Here is a 19,763-nt window from a genome sequence, read left to right on the forward strand (position 1 = left end):
TCCCAGAGATTTTGAGCTCTCCTGGGAGCTGCCCCACGCTGTGCTCATCCAGGACGTTCCCTCCCTGGATTCCCACCCCGAGCAGCTCATTTCCCGCTGAGCTCTCTCCACCTTTTCCAAGAGGCAGCAGAACAAGGACCTCGCGAAAATCCGGATCTCAGAGAGAGCTGTAGGTCATGGAACCCATAACATTGAGCCCATTAAACCATAGAACACTAAAACCATGGATTTGCAAAGCCTTGGGATCACAAACCCACAGAATCACAAAATCAAAGAACAGTTTGGGTCAGGAGACACCTTCAAAGGTCCTTCCAGCCCAACGCCCTGCAGAGATCAGATACAGCCCCAATTCATCACTTGCCCACAAAAATCCGGATCTCAGAGAGAGCTGTAGGTCATGGAACCCGTAACACAGAACCCATAAACCATAGAACTCTAAAACCACGGAACTGCAAAACCTTGGGATCACAAACCCATGGAATCACAGAATCAGAGAACACTTTGGGTTGGGAGACACCTTCAAAGGTCCTTCCAGCCCAACGCCCTGCAGAGATCAGACACAGCCCCAATTCATCGCTTGCCCAGAGCCAAACGAGAACCTTGTAGGAAGCACTCACCGTTCTTGCTGAGAGCTGAGGGTGTGTGAGGAGCAGAGGCACCTGGAGACCTTTTTATTGAGGTCGGGACTGTCCTGCCGGACATGAGGTACCCCCCAGCAATCCGTGATTGACGCACCAAGCCCGTACTTATTCACCCAATGGGCCTTCATGTGTTTAGTCTTTGCCTCGTGGCTTTTGACCAACCCCTCAATTTTGGGTCATTATCAATTTGTTGTGTGAATTTTTTACAATTTTTTAATGTCGAGTTAATTCTTGTGGGATGCTCGAAGGGGTTGCCTCTGCTTGCTTTGCATACAGTAAAGGCTGCTGCATGGAGATGATTAATTAACATAAAAATCCTAATTAAGATCGAGGCGCAGTGGATTCCAGAGGCGTGCAGAAGCTTCTGGACGTCAGTTGCTCCTTGATATGATTTTTAAAATTGAATTCCAGGAAATGCAATTCCGTGCTTAGTGTGTGAAGGCAGAAATGGTGGAACCCAAAGCTGCCAAGAGGGCAAAAGTTCCAGAAAGTTCCTGACATCTCAGCCCTTGCTGCCTCATCCTATCCCAGGAAAACACGTGTCCTTGACCTTGGAGCAGAACCGTGGGATCATGGAATATCCCAGGCTGGAAGGGACCATCCAGGGCAACTCCTGGCCCTGCTCAGCCCCAGCAGCCCCACCTCAGGTCCTTGTCCAAACTCTCCTTGAGCTCTGTCAGGCTCAGGGTCTTGCTAAGAGCAGAGGTTTTCACTGCAAATGTCATTGTGGAAATCTGGAATTGGTTTTGGGTCAAATCGGAGCCCGCATTTCTCTGATTCCTCTTTGGCGTATTTAAATAAAAGCAAAATGCAAAACCGCTCTGGGAGTTTTGCATCCTGTTCGTGCTTGGCTCAACCCAATCTGCAAAATTCCTATTCAATTCTTTGCAGATTCCAAGATGCCCTGGAGTAGTGGAAGAGCCACCTACGGATGTAAATCCTGAAAAACTCCCAATGCTCAGCTCCCAGGCACCCGCCGGCAGCGATTAGTGCCGGCGCTAATGATCACGTTGTGATCAGTCATTAATGACGGATGTTAATATCTGTTTTGCATAAGAGCTCCGTGTGATGTTCTGGGCACCTCGAGGATCTCGAATTAAATGAGTTTGTAAAAAAAATGATCTCCCTGTGGTCACGTGAAATGTTTGGTGTCTGAGGTCACCCCTGGGGGAAGGGCCGCCCCTGCTGGGGGGGCTGAGTGCTTTTATTAATTGGATATAAATTACAATTAAATGTATATATATATAAATGTATATATATATATAAATTATACAGGGTGCCCTGCGTCTCTGGAGACCCCTCGCTGCTGCTGGGCTGAGGGAAGGGCAGATCTAGGCCGTGTTTGTGTTTGCTCATCCCGTTCTGGGTGTCGAGGACGCTTTGGGTCTCCAGAACTTTCCGTTCGGTGCTGGTGGCACAAATCCTCCGCTCGCCCTCAGCGATGCTCGGCCCCGTCACCCTCTGAGGAGCCGGTCCTGCCTCCAGCAGCCCACGGGACCGTGAGGTCACCGATTCTCGGGGCGAGGTCACCCAAGGTCAACGTTCCTGTTCCCTCCGAGCTCAGTTTCCCGTTGGGTTCAGCTGCGGTCGCGACCTTGAGTGAGGCACCGCTCATTATCACTAATTAGTGATTGAGATTAACGCTGGCTGAGCCTGAGGAGGCTCCGAGTGATCCTTGGGGAATTCCGGGGAAGGGACCGTAAATTCCAGCCGGAGGTGAAGGAGGAGAGGTTGGCCCACACGAGGCCGTTTGGTGGTGACTTTGTACGGGTTTGGTGCGTGGGTTCACCCAGCGAGCCAAAAAAAAAAAACCCAAAAAACCCCCGAAAAAGTTACAGTCGGATTAAAATAAACACCAGAGATTTATAGGTCGAACAGCCACTCTACAAAGGAGAATATTCAAATTAGGGCCGTACAAATTTCTCAGTTGTGTTTTGTTTTGAGCGAAGGGACCGTGCAGGCTCTGGGACGTGCCCAGGGGGGCAGAGCTCTGTTGGGTTGGGTTGGAGATCCAGGAAAGCGACCCTTGCTGGGAGGCAGCTGAGGCCAATTCCTCCCCGTTAATCCCTGGCGGTTTGCTCACAGTTTATCCCTGTTTTGGAATTTGTGTCATTATTTGACACGTCCCTGGTGTCAAATAAATGTCCCTTTAGGCCGCCTGGATTTCTCTTGCCAAATGTTTGTGGTTCTTCGAGGCCTCCCCACCCTCACAGGGAACGTTTTCTTCCCTATATCCCACCTAAAACTCCTCTCCATCACTCTGAAATCATTCCCCGTGTCCTGTCCCTGCCGTTCCTGAGGAAAAATCCCAAAAATTCCTCTCCAGCTTCCCCGGAACCCCTGCAGATCCTGGGAGGGGCTCTGGGCCTGCACAGCCCCAACATTCCCAGCCTGGATCCACAGGGGAAAGGCTCCTCATCGACTTTATGACCTTCTCTGGATTTGGAAGAGGAAATAAAACGTGCCACGGTCACTGATAGAGGGGAAAGTTGAAGCTGGGGCAGGACATGGAAGTGAAAGTCTCTGCTTGAAAACCAAACCAGGAAACCTCAGTAACTCAATTCCCACCTGCAGGGAGGGCAGGAATGAGTAAGAAAATTGGTTTTTTTTTCAGGCTTGTGTGAGGCTGACACCTCTTAGCAAGGGCAAGAACCCCCCCAGGCAGGTGAATCATTCACTGCTCCCTGTCCCGGCTGCAACTTTTCCTTTTTAACCCATTCCTCTGTAATGAGCGTTTTCTCCTCAGCCTATAAATCACTAATTCCAATTCCTTATTGACCAACTGGTCATTTCGTGGCTGTTGCAGCCCTCAGCTCATTCCAGGCTCTTTCCCACGCCAGGGATGGGTGATGAGGGGTGAATCACGCCGGGGAAAGCTTCACTTATTTTTCACACTGCAGAAACCGGTTAACTGAGGCTGCTCCGTGTTCCAAACCCCGCGGGATTTGGTTTTATTTTATTTATTTTAGTTCCAAAAATAGCAGCGGCTCTGAGAGCAGAAGCACGTGGGGAAAACATGAACACACAGGTCAGGCTGGAAACCCGGAGCACCAACATCTGCTGGGCCCAGGGCAAGGATTTGTTTCCCCCTGTGTGCTCCTCCCAGCCGTGCAGGTGTTTTCCGTGGATTTCACATTTCCTTGGAGTTCCTCAGGATCCAGGGATTAAGCCATGACTCCAAACCCGCAGGAGAACAGAGGTGCCACCAGACCAGCATGGAATCCCAGAGAAAAGAGGCCCCAGACCACCAAATCCAACCTGTGCCCCATCCCCACCTTGTCCCCAGGGCACTGAGTGCCACCTCCAGGCTTTCCGTGGACACTTCCAGGGATGGCGACTCCAAACCTCCCTGGGCAGCCCTGCCAAGGCCTGGCCACTCTTTCCATGAGGAAATTCCTCCTGATCCCAACCTGAGCCTCCTGTCAGGGACTTGTGCAGAGTCAGAAATTCCCCCTGTGTCTTCTTTCCTCCAGGCTGAGCCCTCCCAGCTCCCTCAGGAGTTCTCCAGCCCCTTCCCCAGCTCCGTTCCCTTCTCTGGACCCACCCCAGCCCCTCAGTGTCCCTCTTGCCCCATGGGGCAGTGACTGCAAACATCCAGCTTGGCTTGAAACACCGTTTTTATTCTCTTGCTGAAGAACGAAGCAGCAAAGCGAGAAGGGAACCATTCCCAGCGTTGGCAGAGGAAAGACAAACAGCTCAGAGCTCCTAAAACCGGGGGGTTTCACCCCAAAACCGCTTCACCCCCGGCATTTTTAGGAGGTTTTGCTTGGAGAGAAGTGACAAAGCTGCGCAGCCCCGGGATGAGCTTGGGGCCAGGAGCAGATCCCAGGGGTGGATCCTGCCCTCAGTACTTGGGGTACGTGGGCAGCTTGCAGATGTTCTTGGTGACCTGGGGGCAGACCGGGGGGCAGTAACGCTGCACTGGTGGGCAGCAGGGCTGCACTGGGGGGCAATAACGCTGCACAGGGGGGCAGTAACGCTGCACAGGGGGGCAGTAATACTGCACGGGTGGGCAGCAGTAGCTGAACTTCTGCACGGGCTGCCTCTGGATGGTGTAGTGGCAGGAGGAGGACCCAGAGTGGCAGGAGCTGGAGCCGTGGCAGGAGGAGCTGGAGCCGTGGCAGGAGGAGCGGGACTCGTGGCAGGAGGACTCGTAGTCGTGGCAGGAGCTGCGGGAGCACATCGTGCTGGAGTTCTGGCAGAGCTGTTTGGAGCGAGGGAGCAGCGCGGTGAGAGGAGGCTCTGATCTGCTTCTTCTACTCCCCCCCTTTTCTTTTTAATAATATTTTTTCTTGAGATCTCCCACGATCCATTTCTCTATTGTTTTTCACCCGCCTAATCCAGACCCAACACCCCCTCGGTCCCGCCAGATCTGCTGGGCGTGCTCTGGGAATTGGGGTGTGAAATCTCTTCCCTGTGGGTCAGTTTGAGCCCATCAGCCAAGCCCCAATTCCAGCAGAGTTTGTATCACCCGGGGATCCCTCCGGGGGCTGCACCTTTCCCGGGAATCCCTGGGAATGGTGACTCCAAACCTCCTTGGACAGCCCTGCCAAGGCCTGACCACCCTTTCCATGAGGAAAGGTCCCGGTTGGATCTGCTGGGCTTGGTCTGGGAATTGGGGTGTGAAATCTCTTCCCTGTGGGTCAGTTTGAGCCCATCAGCCAAGCCCCAGTTCCAGCAGAGTTTGTGTCACCTGGGGATCCCTCCGAGGGCTGCACCTTTCCCGGGAATCCCTGGGAATCCCTCCCCTCCCTCCCTCAGCACACGCAGGAGGCGCTTCCCGAAATCCCAGCTCCATCCACAAAAACCTCTCGTGGAGTTTTCCTCCCCATCAAGCGAGAACAGAAATAGTGAAGCTGCCCTTACCCTCTTCAGCTGCAGCGAGAAGTTTCTGGAAGCGAAGGCGGGTGGCTGCGGAGACCGGGGCTGAGGGACCTTTTATACCCTCCCGGGGTGTGAGGCACCTCCTTACGATGACACCTTAATTAATTCTGCCTCCCCTTAATTAATTCTGCCTCCAATCCCGCGGATGTCTGCACTTCCCCCGTTTCCAGGTGTTCCCTCCTTGACGCACGCGGCCCCGGCGCCGGTGATTCCTAACGCGGGGATTTTGGGGAGGCAGCTCTCTCCCATTTCCTGGAGCCTGACACCCAAGTGACGGCCCTTAATTAGGGGCGAGGGACGGCCCGGGTTGCGTCAGGCACGGAAAGGTTCTCAGAAACGCTGACTCTGGGGTTGGCCTCCCCGTTGGGCGCAGGTGACAGCTCAGGGTTTAATTCCCCTGTTGTTGAGTGCCAAGAGGAAATGGGATTACCGGCTGCAATTCCCGAGGGTGGCACAGTGCCGGAAAATCCGGTGGGATCTCCTGGGATGGAGAGGAATAAAATGTTCCTGGTTCTTCACGTGTGCCTGGATTTGGTGGATGACTTGGGGGTGATCCCATCCGGCTGTTGCACGTGAATCGCGGTTATTGACGCGTGGGATCAGGGAAAAACGTCTGACCCCGAGCTCTGCACGGGGTTTGAGGACATTAAATTTTCCCGTTCCTTGGTTTCTCTTTCCTTCTGTGATCCCTCACGTTTTTTTCACCTGACCACACCGAAGGGTTCCGAGGAGCTGAAGTCTGAGCAGATATTGGGTTTTGTCACTCCTGGTGGGAGTTTGGGCACTAAATCTGGATTTATCACCTTGTTTCACTCAGAGTTTGAAGTGTAAGAAAATGAAACTCCTCAGCAAGGAAAATGTTGCCCACTAGAGCAATTCACTGACTGGGGAGGGAAGATCTCCCAAACTGGGGGTGTCCCACAGCTGCTCTCCAGGCTAAAGGCGGCCAATTCCTTGTGGGGAGTTTTGTGGAGCAAGGAAAGGTGGCGGGAATTCCTCAGGGACTTTGGTGACTCAGCTGAGGGTCCCTCAGCAGCTGCCCAGGGGACAAACCAGGAGCTTGTCCAGGTTTTCACCTGGAGCATCTCACTGATGCTCTCCAAAATTTTTCTACCTCCTCAAGAGCCTTCCAAAACCCCCCAGGAGCCGTCTCTGACTCTTTCAAATTCAGGACCTGCTCAGGAAAACGGGATCTCGGAACAGTTGCCATCATCCCTTCGCTCACAGGACTTTGGGCCTCCTGTTTTCAGAGCCTCGAAGGCTTTTTAGATGTTTGAAAATTTATGTCCAAGGTCTGAAACGGTCCTGGGGACTACCCGGGGCCCGACGCCAATCCCAAATTTTTCCCTTTCCGTTTGCCTCAGCTGGTTTCTTCATTTGTGCAACAATATTTTCCTGTTTGTGTTAATCCTGGATGGAGGAGGCTTCAAATTCTCAGCTGGAAGGGTTTGTGTGAGGGTTTTACCTTTTGTCATCCTGTTTTCAACCCCGGGTTTCCGCGGGATCCTGTTTTATTTAGGCGGTTTCATAATTTTTATTCATTCTCCCTTTTTGCTCTTGGCTTCTGAGTTTCCCCCGAGTTTTTAGGACCATAAAATGGGTGATTGTCCCTCTCCTGTGACTTTTATCCAGGTGAATGCCACAGGAACAATTCAAAGATGATTTTTAGGGTTCCTCCCAGCCCAAACTATTTTATGATTCTTTTTATTTATCTACCAGAAACCCAAAAGCTTTTAAGAGAATCTTTTAGAGCCAATCCTTGCTTAGGAAAATATGAAGTTTTCTGGAAGCTGCTGCGGGCTGTGATGTAGAAATTCTCCACCTGGGTTGGATAAAGCTCCTTTTTTGGGGGAGGCCCTTGAGTCAACTCTCCGTCAGGCAGGAGGAATTCGTGGGATCAGGGAATCACGGAACAATTTGGCTTGGAAGGGACATTAAGGATCATCTCATCCAATTCTCAGGGTCATTAATTCGAGCTGAGTCTGCTTGCTGAGCTCCTGGGGAAGCTGATGCAGCCACAGAGCCTGTTCTGGAACCGGTGTCTCAGCCGGACGGGGAGATAAGGAAAGTCTGAGGTTGTCAAAAGTCCAGAGAGATCTCACACTTATTGAAGTGCCTGCAGTAGTCACTGAAAACAGTAATTTGGGGCTGAGTGAAAGAAGGAGGGTTAGGAAAACCCGCGAGGTGCTTATTTGCATTTATTAGACACCTCGGAGTGTTTGTGGCTCTGAGTCAGAGGGACAAACGAAGTGTGAGGAGCTGCTGAGGAGGGGCTGGAGGCAGCTCCACACTGAGGGCAACCCTGGAATGGGCTGGATGGGAAAGGACCCTAAAAAATTCCAGGGGCACCTCCCACCATCCCAGGTGTCCTTGGACACCTCCAGGGATCTGTGGAATCCCCTCTGCCAGGGGCTCACCAGGGAACAATTCCTTCCGGGTGGAAATGTATAAATACATTTATATATTCTGCACATTGATATGTGAATAATCAGAGTGCAGACGAGCTCCCTGAGCCTTCACCTCCCCCAGAAATGCCTCTGGGATCGCTGGCTTTTGTTATTCTGAAATTTCAGGGATATTTTGTGGTCGGCTTGAGGAGAAAAGGGCGAGAAGTGGTGACTAAGAAGTCAGAGGTAACAATTACTCTGAAGGAAAAAAGAATCAAAGAAGGAAGAGACCGTAAACCTCTTTTGCTTTTGAAAATCAAATTTTATTGTTTTGGAGCCTGCCACGCCAGTGAGAAGCAGCAGGAATCGTCCCCAGCTTGGTGGAAAGCAAATCAAACCAAGGAGGAGCAAACCCAGGAAACAAATTCTAATAATGGGCGAAGAATTGGAGGATCAAATTAAAAATGAGAATAACGAGCCCTCGGTTCAGGCTTTAGGGCTGAGCTCCCGAGGTTGGGCCACCCTCAGTACTTGGGGTACGTGGGCAGCTTGCAGATGTTCTTGGTGACCTGGGGACAGACCGGGGGGCAGTAACGCTGCATGGGTGGGCAGCAGGGCTGCACCGGGGGGCAGTAACGCTGCACTGGAGGGCAGTAACGCTGCACTGGGGCGCAGCAGGGCTGCACGGGTGGGCAGCAGGGCGTCACGTAGCCGAACTTCTGCACGGGCTGCCTCTGCACCGTGTAGTGGCAGGAGGAGGACCCCGAGTCGTGGCAGGAGGAGCGGGACTCGTGGCAGGAGGTCTCGTGGCTGTGGCAGGAGCCGCGGGAGCACATCGTGGCGGGGTTCTGGTGGAGCTGCAGGGGAAAGAGGAACGGTCACAGCGGTCACATTTGCTCTGGGATTCCCCATTTTATTCCTGATTTCCTCAGAGGTGAGGAAGCGTTGTTGGGAGATGCTTTAATCCCTCACTAAACCCAGAACCTTTTATGGACAGGCCTTGATTCCCAGGAAAAAATTCACCCAAACCTTCATTTCCCAAGAGCAGGGGTGAGGAAGAGGGGTCAGCGTTGTTGGGAGATGCTTTAATGCCTCACTAAACCCAGAACCTCTCATGGACGGGCCTTGATTCTCAGAGCAAAATTGGCCCAAACCTTCATTTCCTAAGAGCAGGGGTGAGGAAGAGGGGTCAGCGTTGGTTGGAGATGCTTTAATCCCTCACTAAACCCAGAACCTCTCATGGATGGGCCTTGATTCTCAGGAAAAAATTCACCCAAACCTTCATTTCCTAAGAGCAGGGGTGAGGAAGAGGGGTCAGCATGGTTGGAGATGCTTTAATCCCTCACTAAATCCAGAACCTTTTATGGATGGGCCTTGATTCCCAGGGAAAAGTTGGCCCAAACATTCATTTCCCAAGAGAAGCTCCAGACCCTCCGGTTCCTCTTGCTTGGAAATCTCCCACCTCCTCTCCACAAAACCCTCTGTCTGTATTTTCTGCCTTTTCTGCTGTTTTGGTTTGATTTGAGCCTCTGCTCAAGGCCTCTCTTTCTCATTTGTTTTAATAATTTGCTCTTGTGGGTAATGAGAACTTGGTCTCCAACACGACCAAGATCCAGAGGTGAGGAGGGAGCGCCCAAAACTCCAATTCTACCCAAACTCATGGGAAAACATCGATTTTCCTACAGAAAAATGGGGACTTTTTGAAGTCCCAATTGAAGGGGAATGAAAGGGGGAAAGAAAGATTGGACTCACCCTTGAGCAGCGGGGCTGGAGCTGTTTTGGAGCAGAGCAGCGAGTGAAGGAAACCGGGATGGGAAACCTTTTATACTTTTCCACAGGGTTATCTGGGACATGAGGCATCCCTAATTACAGATCCCAGCCCATTTCTATCCGCTGTGTTCAGCTTCCCGGATTTTCCCTTTGATGCTCTGTGCTTTTAGCATTGTAATTATTAATAGCTCGTTAATTCCTTCGCCTCCCTATGAAGGAGATTGGAAGGAATTTCACGTGAAGTGACGCCAGCACCGATGGAGCTGCTCATGGGCAGCGTGGACCGGGCACAAGAGGCTCCTGCAATCCAGAAGTGCCAATTCCTCGGGGTCACGTGGGCCAGGAGCTCCACCTGATCGACTTCCATCCAAAATTATTGATGTTAATCCCTTGAGGATTAGGTTTAGGGCAGGAATACTGCAGAGGAGTTGCCCAATGGGGCTGGGTATCTCAATGAGGGATTTGCATTAGCCCAAATCTGTCCTTCATCGATAATTCCAAACTTCCTGCCCTGGTGTGGCCCAGCAAGGACTTCACCAGGTGCTCACCAAAGCCATGGGGTCAAAGGTTTTGGGACAAAACCTGACACAGGGTGGGCTTCTGTCCATGGGGCCACAGGTTGTGCCACCAGACCTGCCCCAAGGTGGGTTCCTGTCCATGGGGTCACAGGTTCTACCATAAAACCTGACCCAGGGTGGGCTCCTGTCCATATTCTAGAGGTTCTGCCACCAAACCTGCCCCAGGGTGGGTTCCTGTTCCTGCCACCTCTGTGGATCCCCGCCCACCCCAACCTGGCCAAGCCAACCCAGCCTGGGCCTCCAGGTGCTGTTTTATTCTGGTTTTGCCATGTGGTGTTGGGGGCAGTGGTGTCAAACCCCGGGACAGGATGGTTTGAGGTGAACAGAACCCCAGATTTGATTTCCAGAGTCGCTGATGTTGGAAAAGATCTCCAAGACCACTGAGCCCAACCTTTGACCGAGCCCCACCTTGTGAAGGGGAGCAGAGCACTGAGGGCCACGTCCAGGCGTTCCTTGGACACCTCCAGGGTGGCCCAAGTCCTGCTCACCCTCCCAGAGTTAATTTCTCTTCTGATTTTGCTCAGAATTTTTTTATTTTATTTTTTATTTTAAAAATTTTATTTTATTATTTAGGAATAAAGAGCTACTGTTTCTGCCCCGCTTCCAGCACTTCTGGAATGATCTCAGGGATGACGAGGCAGGGCTGGAGCTCAAGAGAGACACAAACATGGGATGCAGGAGACACTTCAGAACCTGGATTTGCCCGTGAATCACGGTCAGACTTTGGTCTCCCGTGCCCGGGTACAAGTCATGCCCATCTGACCCCTCAATTACAACTCCTGCTCCCATAAAAGGCAGGAATGTGTCACCACTGGGATGGCGCCGGGGATTAGGCGTGAGGCACGAGGGATTTGGGGTGATGCTCTCCTGACTCACGGGGATCCCTGGGACTGGTCCCTTCCCAGCTGAGCTTCCCAGGGCACAGGACAAACCCTCCCCTGCCAGGTTTGGGTTGGGCTGCAGCCAGGGCAGCACTCCGGGGATTTTTGGGAGGAGATTTGGTGTCATGTGAGAGAGGTGAGGAGGGAAAAATGAGAAATAAATTAAAAAAAAAAAAAGGGTGTCAGGTGTAAATAAAAGGGTGTCAGGTGTAAATATCAGGAAGTGGGGGCAGGAAAGAGAAATGTCTGAGGTGGTGAGAGGGCAGAGGTGGAAGCTTCCAGCCCCAGGCAGAGTGGGATGAGCTGGAGCAGAGCAGGGGTTTCACCAACCTGGGACAGAATTTCCACAGAAAATTCTCGACAGGCTCCGTGTTTGCACCCCTGGCCTGGCTCTGCCTCAGCCGATCCGTGCTGCCTGTAAACAGTGCAAGAATGAGAGAGTTTCCCTGGAATATTTCTCTGCACCTTTGCAGCCGTGGCCTTGGTGGGCACAGATTCCTGAGGGGTTTCTGCAGCTTTTCCTGCAGCCTTTCCCTGCAGCCTTTTGTTATAAATATATATTATTTAATTGGCATATTATATAATTGGCTTTTCACACATATTAAAATGAATGTGCCATGTGTTATGTTGAGAAGTTATACTGTATTCATAACGTTTCTTTCAGTAATATGATAAATGTAGTTTTTACGTTATAGAACAATAGTAAAATAGAAATTATGTTATGTAAAGATGCTTTTGTAATTAGCTCTAGAAATAGAGAAAATAACCAAAGAACTTTTTCACACTATTCGAGCTTGATGAGAGATAGCAGCAATGACCAAAAAGGCTCTGAGAAAAGATTTATGACATAGATCTGTGACATAACGGGCCCATGAGAAGACCAGATTTATGGATGGAAGGGAGAAGGAGAAGATTGAGATAAAACAGGAACACCCACGATTTGAAAGGAATGTTTGAATCACGTATGAATATTCAACACACAGGTGTTTTCAAGGATTGAATCTTTTTTAAGCGGGGTACCCGCGTGGTGAATCCCATGTGAGGGTACCCAGGCACCTGTAAAAGAATCTTTTTGTTCTTAGTGTCTCCTGATTGTGTATTTGTATTTTTTATTAAATTTTAAAAATTTTACTAAACGAACCTTGTTTTTCACACTTTTCCTGCTTCGCTCTGCAGATGTGCGTGGAGATAACAGAGCTCCAGCTGGGGACAGATTCCCTCGTGTCCTTCCCAAGCCTTTCCTTCCACGAAGTGACACAGCCCGGGTGGCTCCGGCTGGGCCGGGAGCGTGGGTGAAACCTTGGATTGCTGGGAAAGGATCCAAATCGGAGATTTCATCTCGCCCTTCCCACAAAGTCAGACTCAAACCCAGCCTGGAGCCTCTCGGCTGGCTGGGTTTCAGCCCCTGCTGGCTCAGGGTGGGTTTGGCACTGCCCGGGGGGTGCTGAGGCACAGGGACTGGCACTGGCACCGCTCTGTGATGTCCCCACACCAGGCTGGCATCGCTCTGTGATGTCCCCACATCAGGCTGGCACTGCTCTGTGATGTCCCCGCTATTGTATGATGTCCCCATGCCAGGCTGGCACCACTCTGTGATGTCCCCACTCTGTGATGTCCCCACACGAGGCTGGCACCGCTCTGTGATGTCCCCACATCAGGCTGGCACTGCTCTGTGATGTCCCCGCTATTGTATGATGTCCCCATGCCAGGCTGGCACCACTCTGTGATGTCCCCGTGCCAGGCTGACACCGCTCTGTGATGTCCCCGTGCCAGGCTGGCACCACTCTGTGATGTCCCCGCTCTGTGTGATGTCCCCACACCAGGCTGGCACCATTCTGTGATGTCCCCACACGAGGCTGGCACCATTCTGTGATGTCCCCGTTCTGTGATGTCCCCACACCAGGCTGGCATCACTCTGTGATGTCCCCACTCTGTGATGTCCCCACACCAGGCTGGCATCACTCTGTGATGTCCCCGTGCCAGGCTGGCACCTCTCTGTGATGTCCCCACTCTGTGTGATGTCCCCACACCAGGCTGGCACCACTCTGTGATGTCCCCACTCTGTGATGTCCCCACACCAGGCTGGCACCGTTCTGTGGTGCCCCCGTGCCAGGCTGGCACCACTCTGTGGTGTCCCCACACCAGGCTGGCACCACTCTGTGATGTCCCCACACGAGGCTGGCACCGTTCTGTGGTGTCCCCACACCAGGCTGGCACCACTCTGTGATGTCCCCGTGCCAGGCTGGCACCACTCTGTGGTGTCCCCACTCTGTGTGATGTCCCCACACCAGGCTGGCACCACTCTGTGATGTCCCCACTCTGTGATGTCCCCACATCAGGCTGGCACCACTCTGTGATGTCCCCACACCAGGCTGGCACCTCTCTGTGATGTCCCCACTCTATGTGGTGTCCCCGTGCCAGGCTGGCACCACTCTGTGGTGTCCCTGCTCTGTGATGTCCCCACACCAGGCTGGCACCACTCTGTGATGTCCCCACTCCGTGATGTCCCCACATCAGGCTGGCACCACTCTGTGATGTCCCCACACCAGGCTGGCACCACTCTGTGATGTCCCCGTGCCAGGCTGGCACCTCTCTGTGATGTCCCCACTCTGTGTGGTGTCCCCACACCAGGCTGGCACCTCTCTGTGATGTCCCCGCTCTGTGATGTCCCCACACCAGGCTGGCATCACTCTGTGACGTCCCCGTGCCAGGCTGGCACCGCTCTGTGATGTCCCCACACCAGGCTGGCACCACTCTGTGGTGTCCCCACTCTGTGATGTCCCCACACCAGGCTGGCACCTCTCTGTGGTGTCCCCGTTCCCGACGTTCATTCCTTGCTCCTGCCATCACAGACCTCACACCTGGGGCCGGGGCTGCTCGTTACTTTAATTAGGACTCGCAATTAAATTAAAGGAGTGTTAATAGCACGTTTCTCGCTCCTTTTCAGAGGCTCATTAAGTGTCTCACCCCACAGATCCACCGCAGCCTGCTGGGCTCTGCTGCAGTGACAAATCCAAAATTCCAACCGCAGGTTTTCATCCCTTCATCTGAAATCCTTTTTCTTTTCCTTTTTTTTCTTTTTTATTTTTCCTTTCACGGCGACAAGGAGGGCTCAGAATTTTCGTGGTTTAAGTCGGTTTAAACCTTGGGAGGAACTGGGAATGGTTTTTTTTTTCACTCAAGAGGGACATTGAGGGGCTGGAATGAGTCCAGAGCTGGGGAAGGGGCTGGAGAAATCCTGAGGGAGCTGGGAGGGCTCAGCCTGGAGGAGAGGAGGCTCAGGAGGAATTTCTGGCTCTGCACAAGTCCCTGATGGGAGGCTCAGGTTGGAATCTGCAGGAATTTCCTCATGGAAAGGTCGGCCAGGCCTTGGCAGGGCTGCCCAGGGAGGTTTGGAGGTGTCCAGGGAAAGCCTGGAGGTGCCCTGGGCTGGGGACGAGGTGGGGATCAGGCACAGCTTGGACTCAAAGGTCTTGGAGAACTTTTCCAACCTCCAGAATTTCCTCCAGGGAACACAGACTCTTGATGGGGTTTTCAAAGCAGGGAGAAAAGACCAGTCTAACCCCAAATCCCACATTTAGAGGGGCCAGAAGGGACCCTGAGTGTGACGTGGTCCTTGCTCTGCCCGTGTCCTCCTGCTTGTGGAGATCAGGGATCTCCAGGCTTCCCTGGAGCAGCAGCCAGGAGCGTTGCAAACCCTTCTGGGGTCTGGGGCTCCGGGCCAAGGGCTGGGATCACAGCGATGCTGATCTGCACCCTCAGCCCCAGACAGATTTTGAAATCAGCCTGGCAGGGGCCCAAGGTGCCCAAGAGCCTTCCCAGCCACTGGAATGCCACAGGAAGGGGAGGGAGCTGCGGGAAGTGCTCCCCTCTGCCCCAACAGGCTGGGGCATGATGCCAAAGATAAGGAAAAACCAGTGGAAAAACACCAGGACGCCAGCAGGTTTGATGAGCTTTAGGTTTTAATATCACATTTTGGCTACCAGAGACGGGAGCGGGGAGTGAAGGGATTGGAATTCCCAACTGGGGAGGAAAAAAAATCCCAATTCCACCGCATTAATGCCACTCAGGGTTGTCAGGAGCAGGGGAGAGGCTGCAGGGGTGAGGCTGCAGGGGTGAGGCTGCAGGGGTGAGGCTGCAGGGATGAGGCTGCAGGGGTGGTGCAGATCCCGTCCAAGCTCAGGACACAGGAGCATCTCCAGCCCCCTCACTTCTGCTGCTGCTGCGGCGGCCACTGCACCGGCTGCTTGACCTGCTGCTGCTGCTGCTGGCACGGCACCTGGGCCACCTCCCCCTTGCCCGTGGCCACCGGGCACTGCGGGGTCAGCACCACCACGGGGGTGACGTCCGGCACCGGGGTCACGTCGTGGCCGTGGCAGGAGCGCTCGCTGTCGTGGCACGAGGAGCTGCCCCCGTGGCAGGAGGAGCTCTCGGAGCTGTGGCAGCCTCGGTTCTCACGGGAGCACATTTTCGGGCTGGTTGGCAGAGGAGGTGGAAGACCTGGCAAGGAGAGGAGCTTGGAGTTAGAGGCGGGACCGTTCCTGGCTCGTTCCCTGCTCTGCTCAGCAGAGCCCAGCAGGGTTTTGCTTTTCTGCCCCTCCAGTTTCCCCAGTTTGGGGCTTCATTCCCACAGCGCTGGATCAGTCTGGAATGTCTGAACACCCTCACGAGTGCCCAGTAGCCCTGGCCTCTGTTTCTGCTGGGCTCCAGGAGATCTTTCCCTGCTCTCCTTGAGCCATTTCCCTGCTAGTTTTGAGCCATTTCCCTGCTCTCTTTGAGCCATTTCTCTGCCATTTTTGAGCCATTTCCCTGCTGTTTCTGAGCCATTTCCCTGCTGTTCTTGAGCCATTTCCCTCTTCTTCCTTGAGCCATTTCCCTGCTATTCTCTGAGCCATTTCTCTGCTATTTTTGAACCATTTCCCTGCTATTTTTGAGCCATTTCCCTGCTATTTTTGAGCCCTGCTCTCCCTTGGCTGCATCCTGGGATGCTCCCGGAGGAGCAGATGCTCCCCGTGATGCTGGAATGTCCCATGCCAGCAAGAGGCATCTTGGCAAGAACCCCAAAATCTCGTAGCCTCGAGGGGCCCTGGCACAGCCAGGACTGGTGGCAGAGCCTCGGGAAAAATCCACTTCCAGAGGCAGGTGCCCGAAATGAAGACAAATTCCTGTGCCTCCCTCCCTCCCTCCTCGAGTTCTCTGCTCCCTCCAGGCCCAATTTCCTGAGGAAAATCCTCTGTGCACATCCCAACCCCCTTCCGAGGACTGCTGGGATTTCAGGGAGGGAAAAGAATCCGGGATGCTGAGCTGGAAGAGGATCCTGCTGCTGCTTCCTCTCACGGTTTAAATCCGCCTTCTCTGCCCTTCCCTAAATTTCCTCATGGGCGTTTTACTACTTTCAGCTCCTGAATGTTTTCCAGAGGAGCTTAGTAAAGGAGTCAGGCTTATAAATGCAATTAAAATTCCCAGCTTAATCCCAAGGTTTCTTATGAAAGATCAGCCTGCTGTCTCCCATCCATCCCCAAATCCCATTATTTTGCTCTTATTCGTTTCCAGTTTGTCCTTTGGATCCTGGAAAGCACCAGAGGAATCCAAATATAACTACAGCTAAATAAATTTTAGTTCTTCATGCAAGCAGTCCTGATTTTTGGCAGCACAAAAATGCCCCAGAGCTGAGGATTTGGCTCTCAGCACTCCCAGGAAATGCCCCCAGAGCAAAGCTCAGCTCAGTGCGGGGAATTTTCCTCGGAGGTAAAGGTTAGCGGTCGAGCAGGGACTCACCTTGGCTGTGAAGGCTCTGGAGGATGAGCGGAGCTGAGTGAATGAGCTGCTCTCCCCTCCAAGGCCTTTTATACCATTCCCAAGTCCCTTCCTGAAAATGCAATAACCCCCTGGGGAGAGATGACCAAGGCATTTACAAAACAGCCGCACCCCCTAATTACCCACCACCTTCAAAAGCTCCTTCCACCCGATTTCTTTGATTGACTTGTCAGCCTCTGGATTGTCTTCCTCGTCATGCACAGCTTTAATTGCGCCCTGCCCCTGGCGGGCTCCGAGTGAAAACCGTGTGGGCGGCTCGGGCTGTCTCACCCTCACGGCGCGATGAGTTTTTAGGTTGCAAAACGGATGGCAAAGGTGGCGAGTTTTGGGCTTCCTGCCCTCCCGAAACCTCTCACCTCGGAGTCTGGCAGGAAGGAGAGGTCCCAGTGCCCCATCCTCCCTGACTGGTCTCGGCAGGACAGGGCCCTTGTGGAGAAAAACCACCACTCTCAGGTCCTCGCCGCAAAAAATGGCAAATTCTTAGAAAGTCCTGGTTGGTTGTCCTTGGAAAAGGTCTTTAAAGTTATTTTCACCCCGTGAGACACCTGCAGGTACCAGACTGAGCTGAGGGCCCCCTCTCCGACGGGGTCATTTCCCAAAGGAACAAAACCAGGATGAGGAGGTCTGTGCCCACTGTGGGAGGCTGGGAAGGGACCTGGCAAACCCAACCTGGTGGCACAGGCCACTTTTGGAAGTGTTGGCTTCTGCCTGTGAATTCCCCAAAAATGTAACGAGGCTCCCTCAACGTGAGGGAGAACTTCCTCCCATGGAGAGGGGCAGAGCCGCGGAACAGCTGCCCAGGGAGGGCCTGGAGTGTCCCCTCTGGAGCCACCCTGGACGTGTCCCTGTGCCACCTGCTCCAGGTGACCCTGCCCAGCTGCTGTCCCAGGTTCCGTGACTGTGGGGTCAGGGATTCTGACATTCCGTGGTTCCATGGATTCCGGGATTCTCCACCTGTGTCCCACCTCATTTTACTCCTGCCCCGCCATCGCTGATGCAGTCACCACCAAATTTCACCACCGACATTTTTTCCTGGTCCCCCTCACGATGCCCCACACGGAATTTCTCTTTGAAAATGCCCGTTTTTCCCAGGTTTTACTCTGCTTTATTTCCCAGGAAATTGGTGCCTGCGGAAGCCGCTTGTGCAAACCTCCCACCCGTGAGTAAGCTGTGAGTAAAACGCTGGCTCAGAGACCACTCAAGATGCCCCACGTGGAATTTCTCTTTGAAAATGTCCATTTTTCTCAGGTTTTATCTGCTTTATTTCCCGGGAAATCGGCGCCTACAGAAGCCGCTTGTGCAAACCTCCCACCCGTGAGTAAGCTGTGAGTAAAACGCTGGCTCAGAGACCACTCAAGATGCCCCACACAGAATTTCTCTTTGAAAATGTTCATTTTTCTCAGGTTTTATCTGCTTTATTTCCCGGGAAATCGGCGCCTGCGGAAGCCGCTTGTCAATTCAAGCCGCTTGTGCAAACCTCCCACCCGTGAGTAAGCTGTGAGTAAAACGCTGGGTCAGAGACCACGCACCCCAGCTCCCCACGCATCCCCAGCTCCCCTGGCTCTCCCCTGGGGCGGGATGGGAGCATCTGGGTGCAGAGCACCGGGATGGTGCAACCGTGGATGCAACCGTGGATGCAACCGTGGCTTTGCAACATCCCCGATTCCTCATTTCCCCTCCCGTTTCCTCATTTCCCGTCCCGGTTCCTCATTTTCCCCTCCTGTTCCCAACCATGGAATCCCAGCAGGGCTCCTGGTGCGTTCTCGCTCATTTTCCACCTGAGCTCCCTCACGGAGCCGTGAGGTTTTGTTGGGCAGAGATCCCCTGGAGCCGAGGGGTGGCTCCCGTTTGCTATCACTGAAACAATTCCTGGAGTTTCTATCCGGAGGCGCCAGCTGGGGACTTTGATCCAGGAGCCAGAGCCGTGTTTACTGCTCAGCCTGTTTACCAACAGCAGGAGAGGGGCCTGGGCTTAACAAGAACCGACAGGCTCGGGATGAGGCCTGGCTTGTCAGAGCAGGGGATGAGGCCTGGCTTAATCAGAACTCGAGATGAGGCCTGGCTTATCAGAGCTGGGGATGAGGCCTGGTTTATCAGATTTGAGAATGAGCCATGTGTGATCAGAGTTCAGGATGAGACCCAGCTTATCAGAGTTGAGAATGAGCTCTGTGTTATCAGAGTTCAGGATGAGACCTGGCTTATCAGAGTTGAGAATGAGCCCGGTGTTAGCAGAGTTCAGGATGAGACCCGGCTTATCAGAGTCGGGAATGAGCCCTGCGTTATCAGGCCTTGGGACGAGCCCTGTGTTGTCAGAGCTCCTCAGAGGATGACTCGTCCCTGCCCTGTTGCACAAGCAGAGGGGTGGAAACCTCGTTGTGCCAAGGATAAAACCCAGCCTGGGACGACTCCTTGGGCTTGAGCTGAGCTCCTGGGAGGGTTCTGAGCTCAGCTCCGGCTCCTCTGTCCAACCTCTGGGTGCAAACCCAGCCTGTTCGCCCTGGGTCTGTTAAATATTGAACCATCCAACCCTGAGGAGCGCCCTTTGATAGGAGCCTCAAGAACCAGGGAATAAGAAATGGAATTTTCAAGTGTTTTCTGTTTTCTTCGTTTTGGAAGGGACTGAAATTTTGAGGTGGTTTTCGGTGGGTTGGATAAACACAAATATTTGAAGAGTCCTGGCTTGGTTTTCTGGAATTCTCTGGGAATTTGTTCGAGCTTTCAAATTTTTTTTTGCTCCCTTAATGAGGAAAGGAAACCCACAGAAATGTCGATAATGAAGTGGTAGATTTTAGAAATGGCAATAAA

At 53.0% G+C, this 19,763-nt stretch overlaps 2 protein-coding genes across 2 annotated transcripts; both read right to left on the minus strand.

Moving 5' to 3' along the window:
* Positions 1–4,485: 4,485 nt before the first annotated feature.
* Positions 4,486–4,824, minus strand: LOC134563320 (putative small proline-rich protein 5). The gene has a single exon (XM_063421188.1). It carries the CDS (start codon positions 4,822–4,824, stop codon positions 4,486–4,488), a length of 339 nt encoding a protein of 112 aa, XP_063277258.1.
* Positions 4,825–8,436: 3,612 nt separating this feature from the next.
* LOC134563322 (small proline-rich protein 2K-like) lies at positions 8,437–8,748 on the minus strand. Its single transcript, XM_063421191.1, has one exon. The coding sequence runs from the start codon at positions 8,746–8,748 to the stop codon at positions 8,437–8,439; it is 312 nt and encodes a 103-aa protein (XP_063277261.1).
* Between the last annotated feature and the right edge of the window lie 11,015 nt (positions 8,749–19,763).

The sequence above is a fragment of the Prinia subflava genome, chromosome 35 (assembly GCF_021018805.1).
Source record: "Prinia subflava isolate CZ2003 ecotype Zambia chromosome 35, Cam_Psub_1.2, whole genome shotgun sequence".
NCBI lineage: Eukaryota > Metazoa > Chordata > Aves > Passeriformes > Cisticolidae > Prinia > Prinia subflava.

Bases quoted from the DNA above. Each gene is read 5' to 3' on its own strand.
- LOC134563322 (XM_063421191.1), bottom strand. From the start codon at position 8,748: ATGTGCTCCCGCGGCTCCTGCCACAGCCACGAGACCTCCTGCCACGAG.
- LOC134563320 (XM_063421188.1), bottom strand. From the start codon at position 4,824: ATGTGCTCCCGCAGCTCCTGCCACGACTACGAGTCCTCCTGCCACGAG.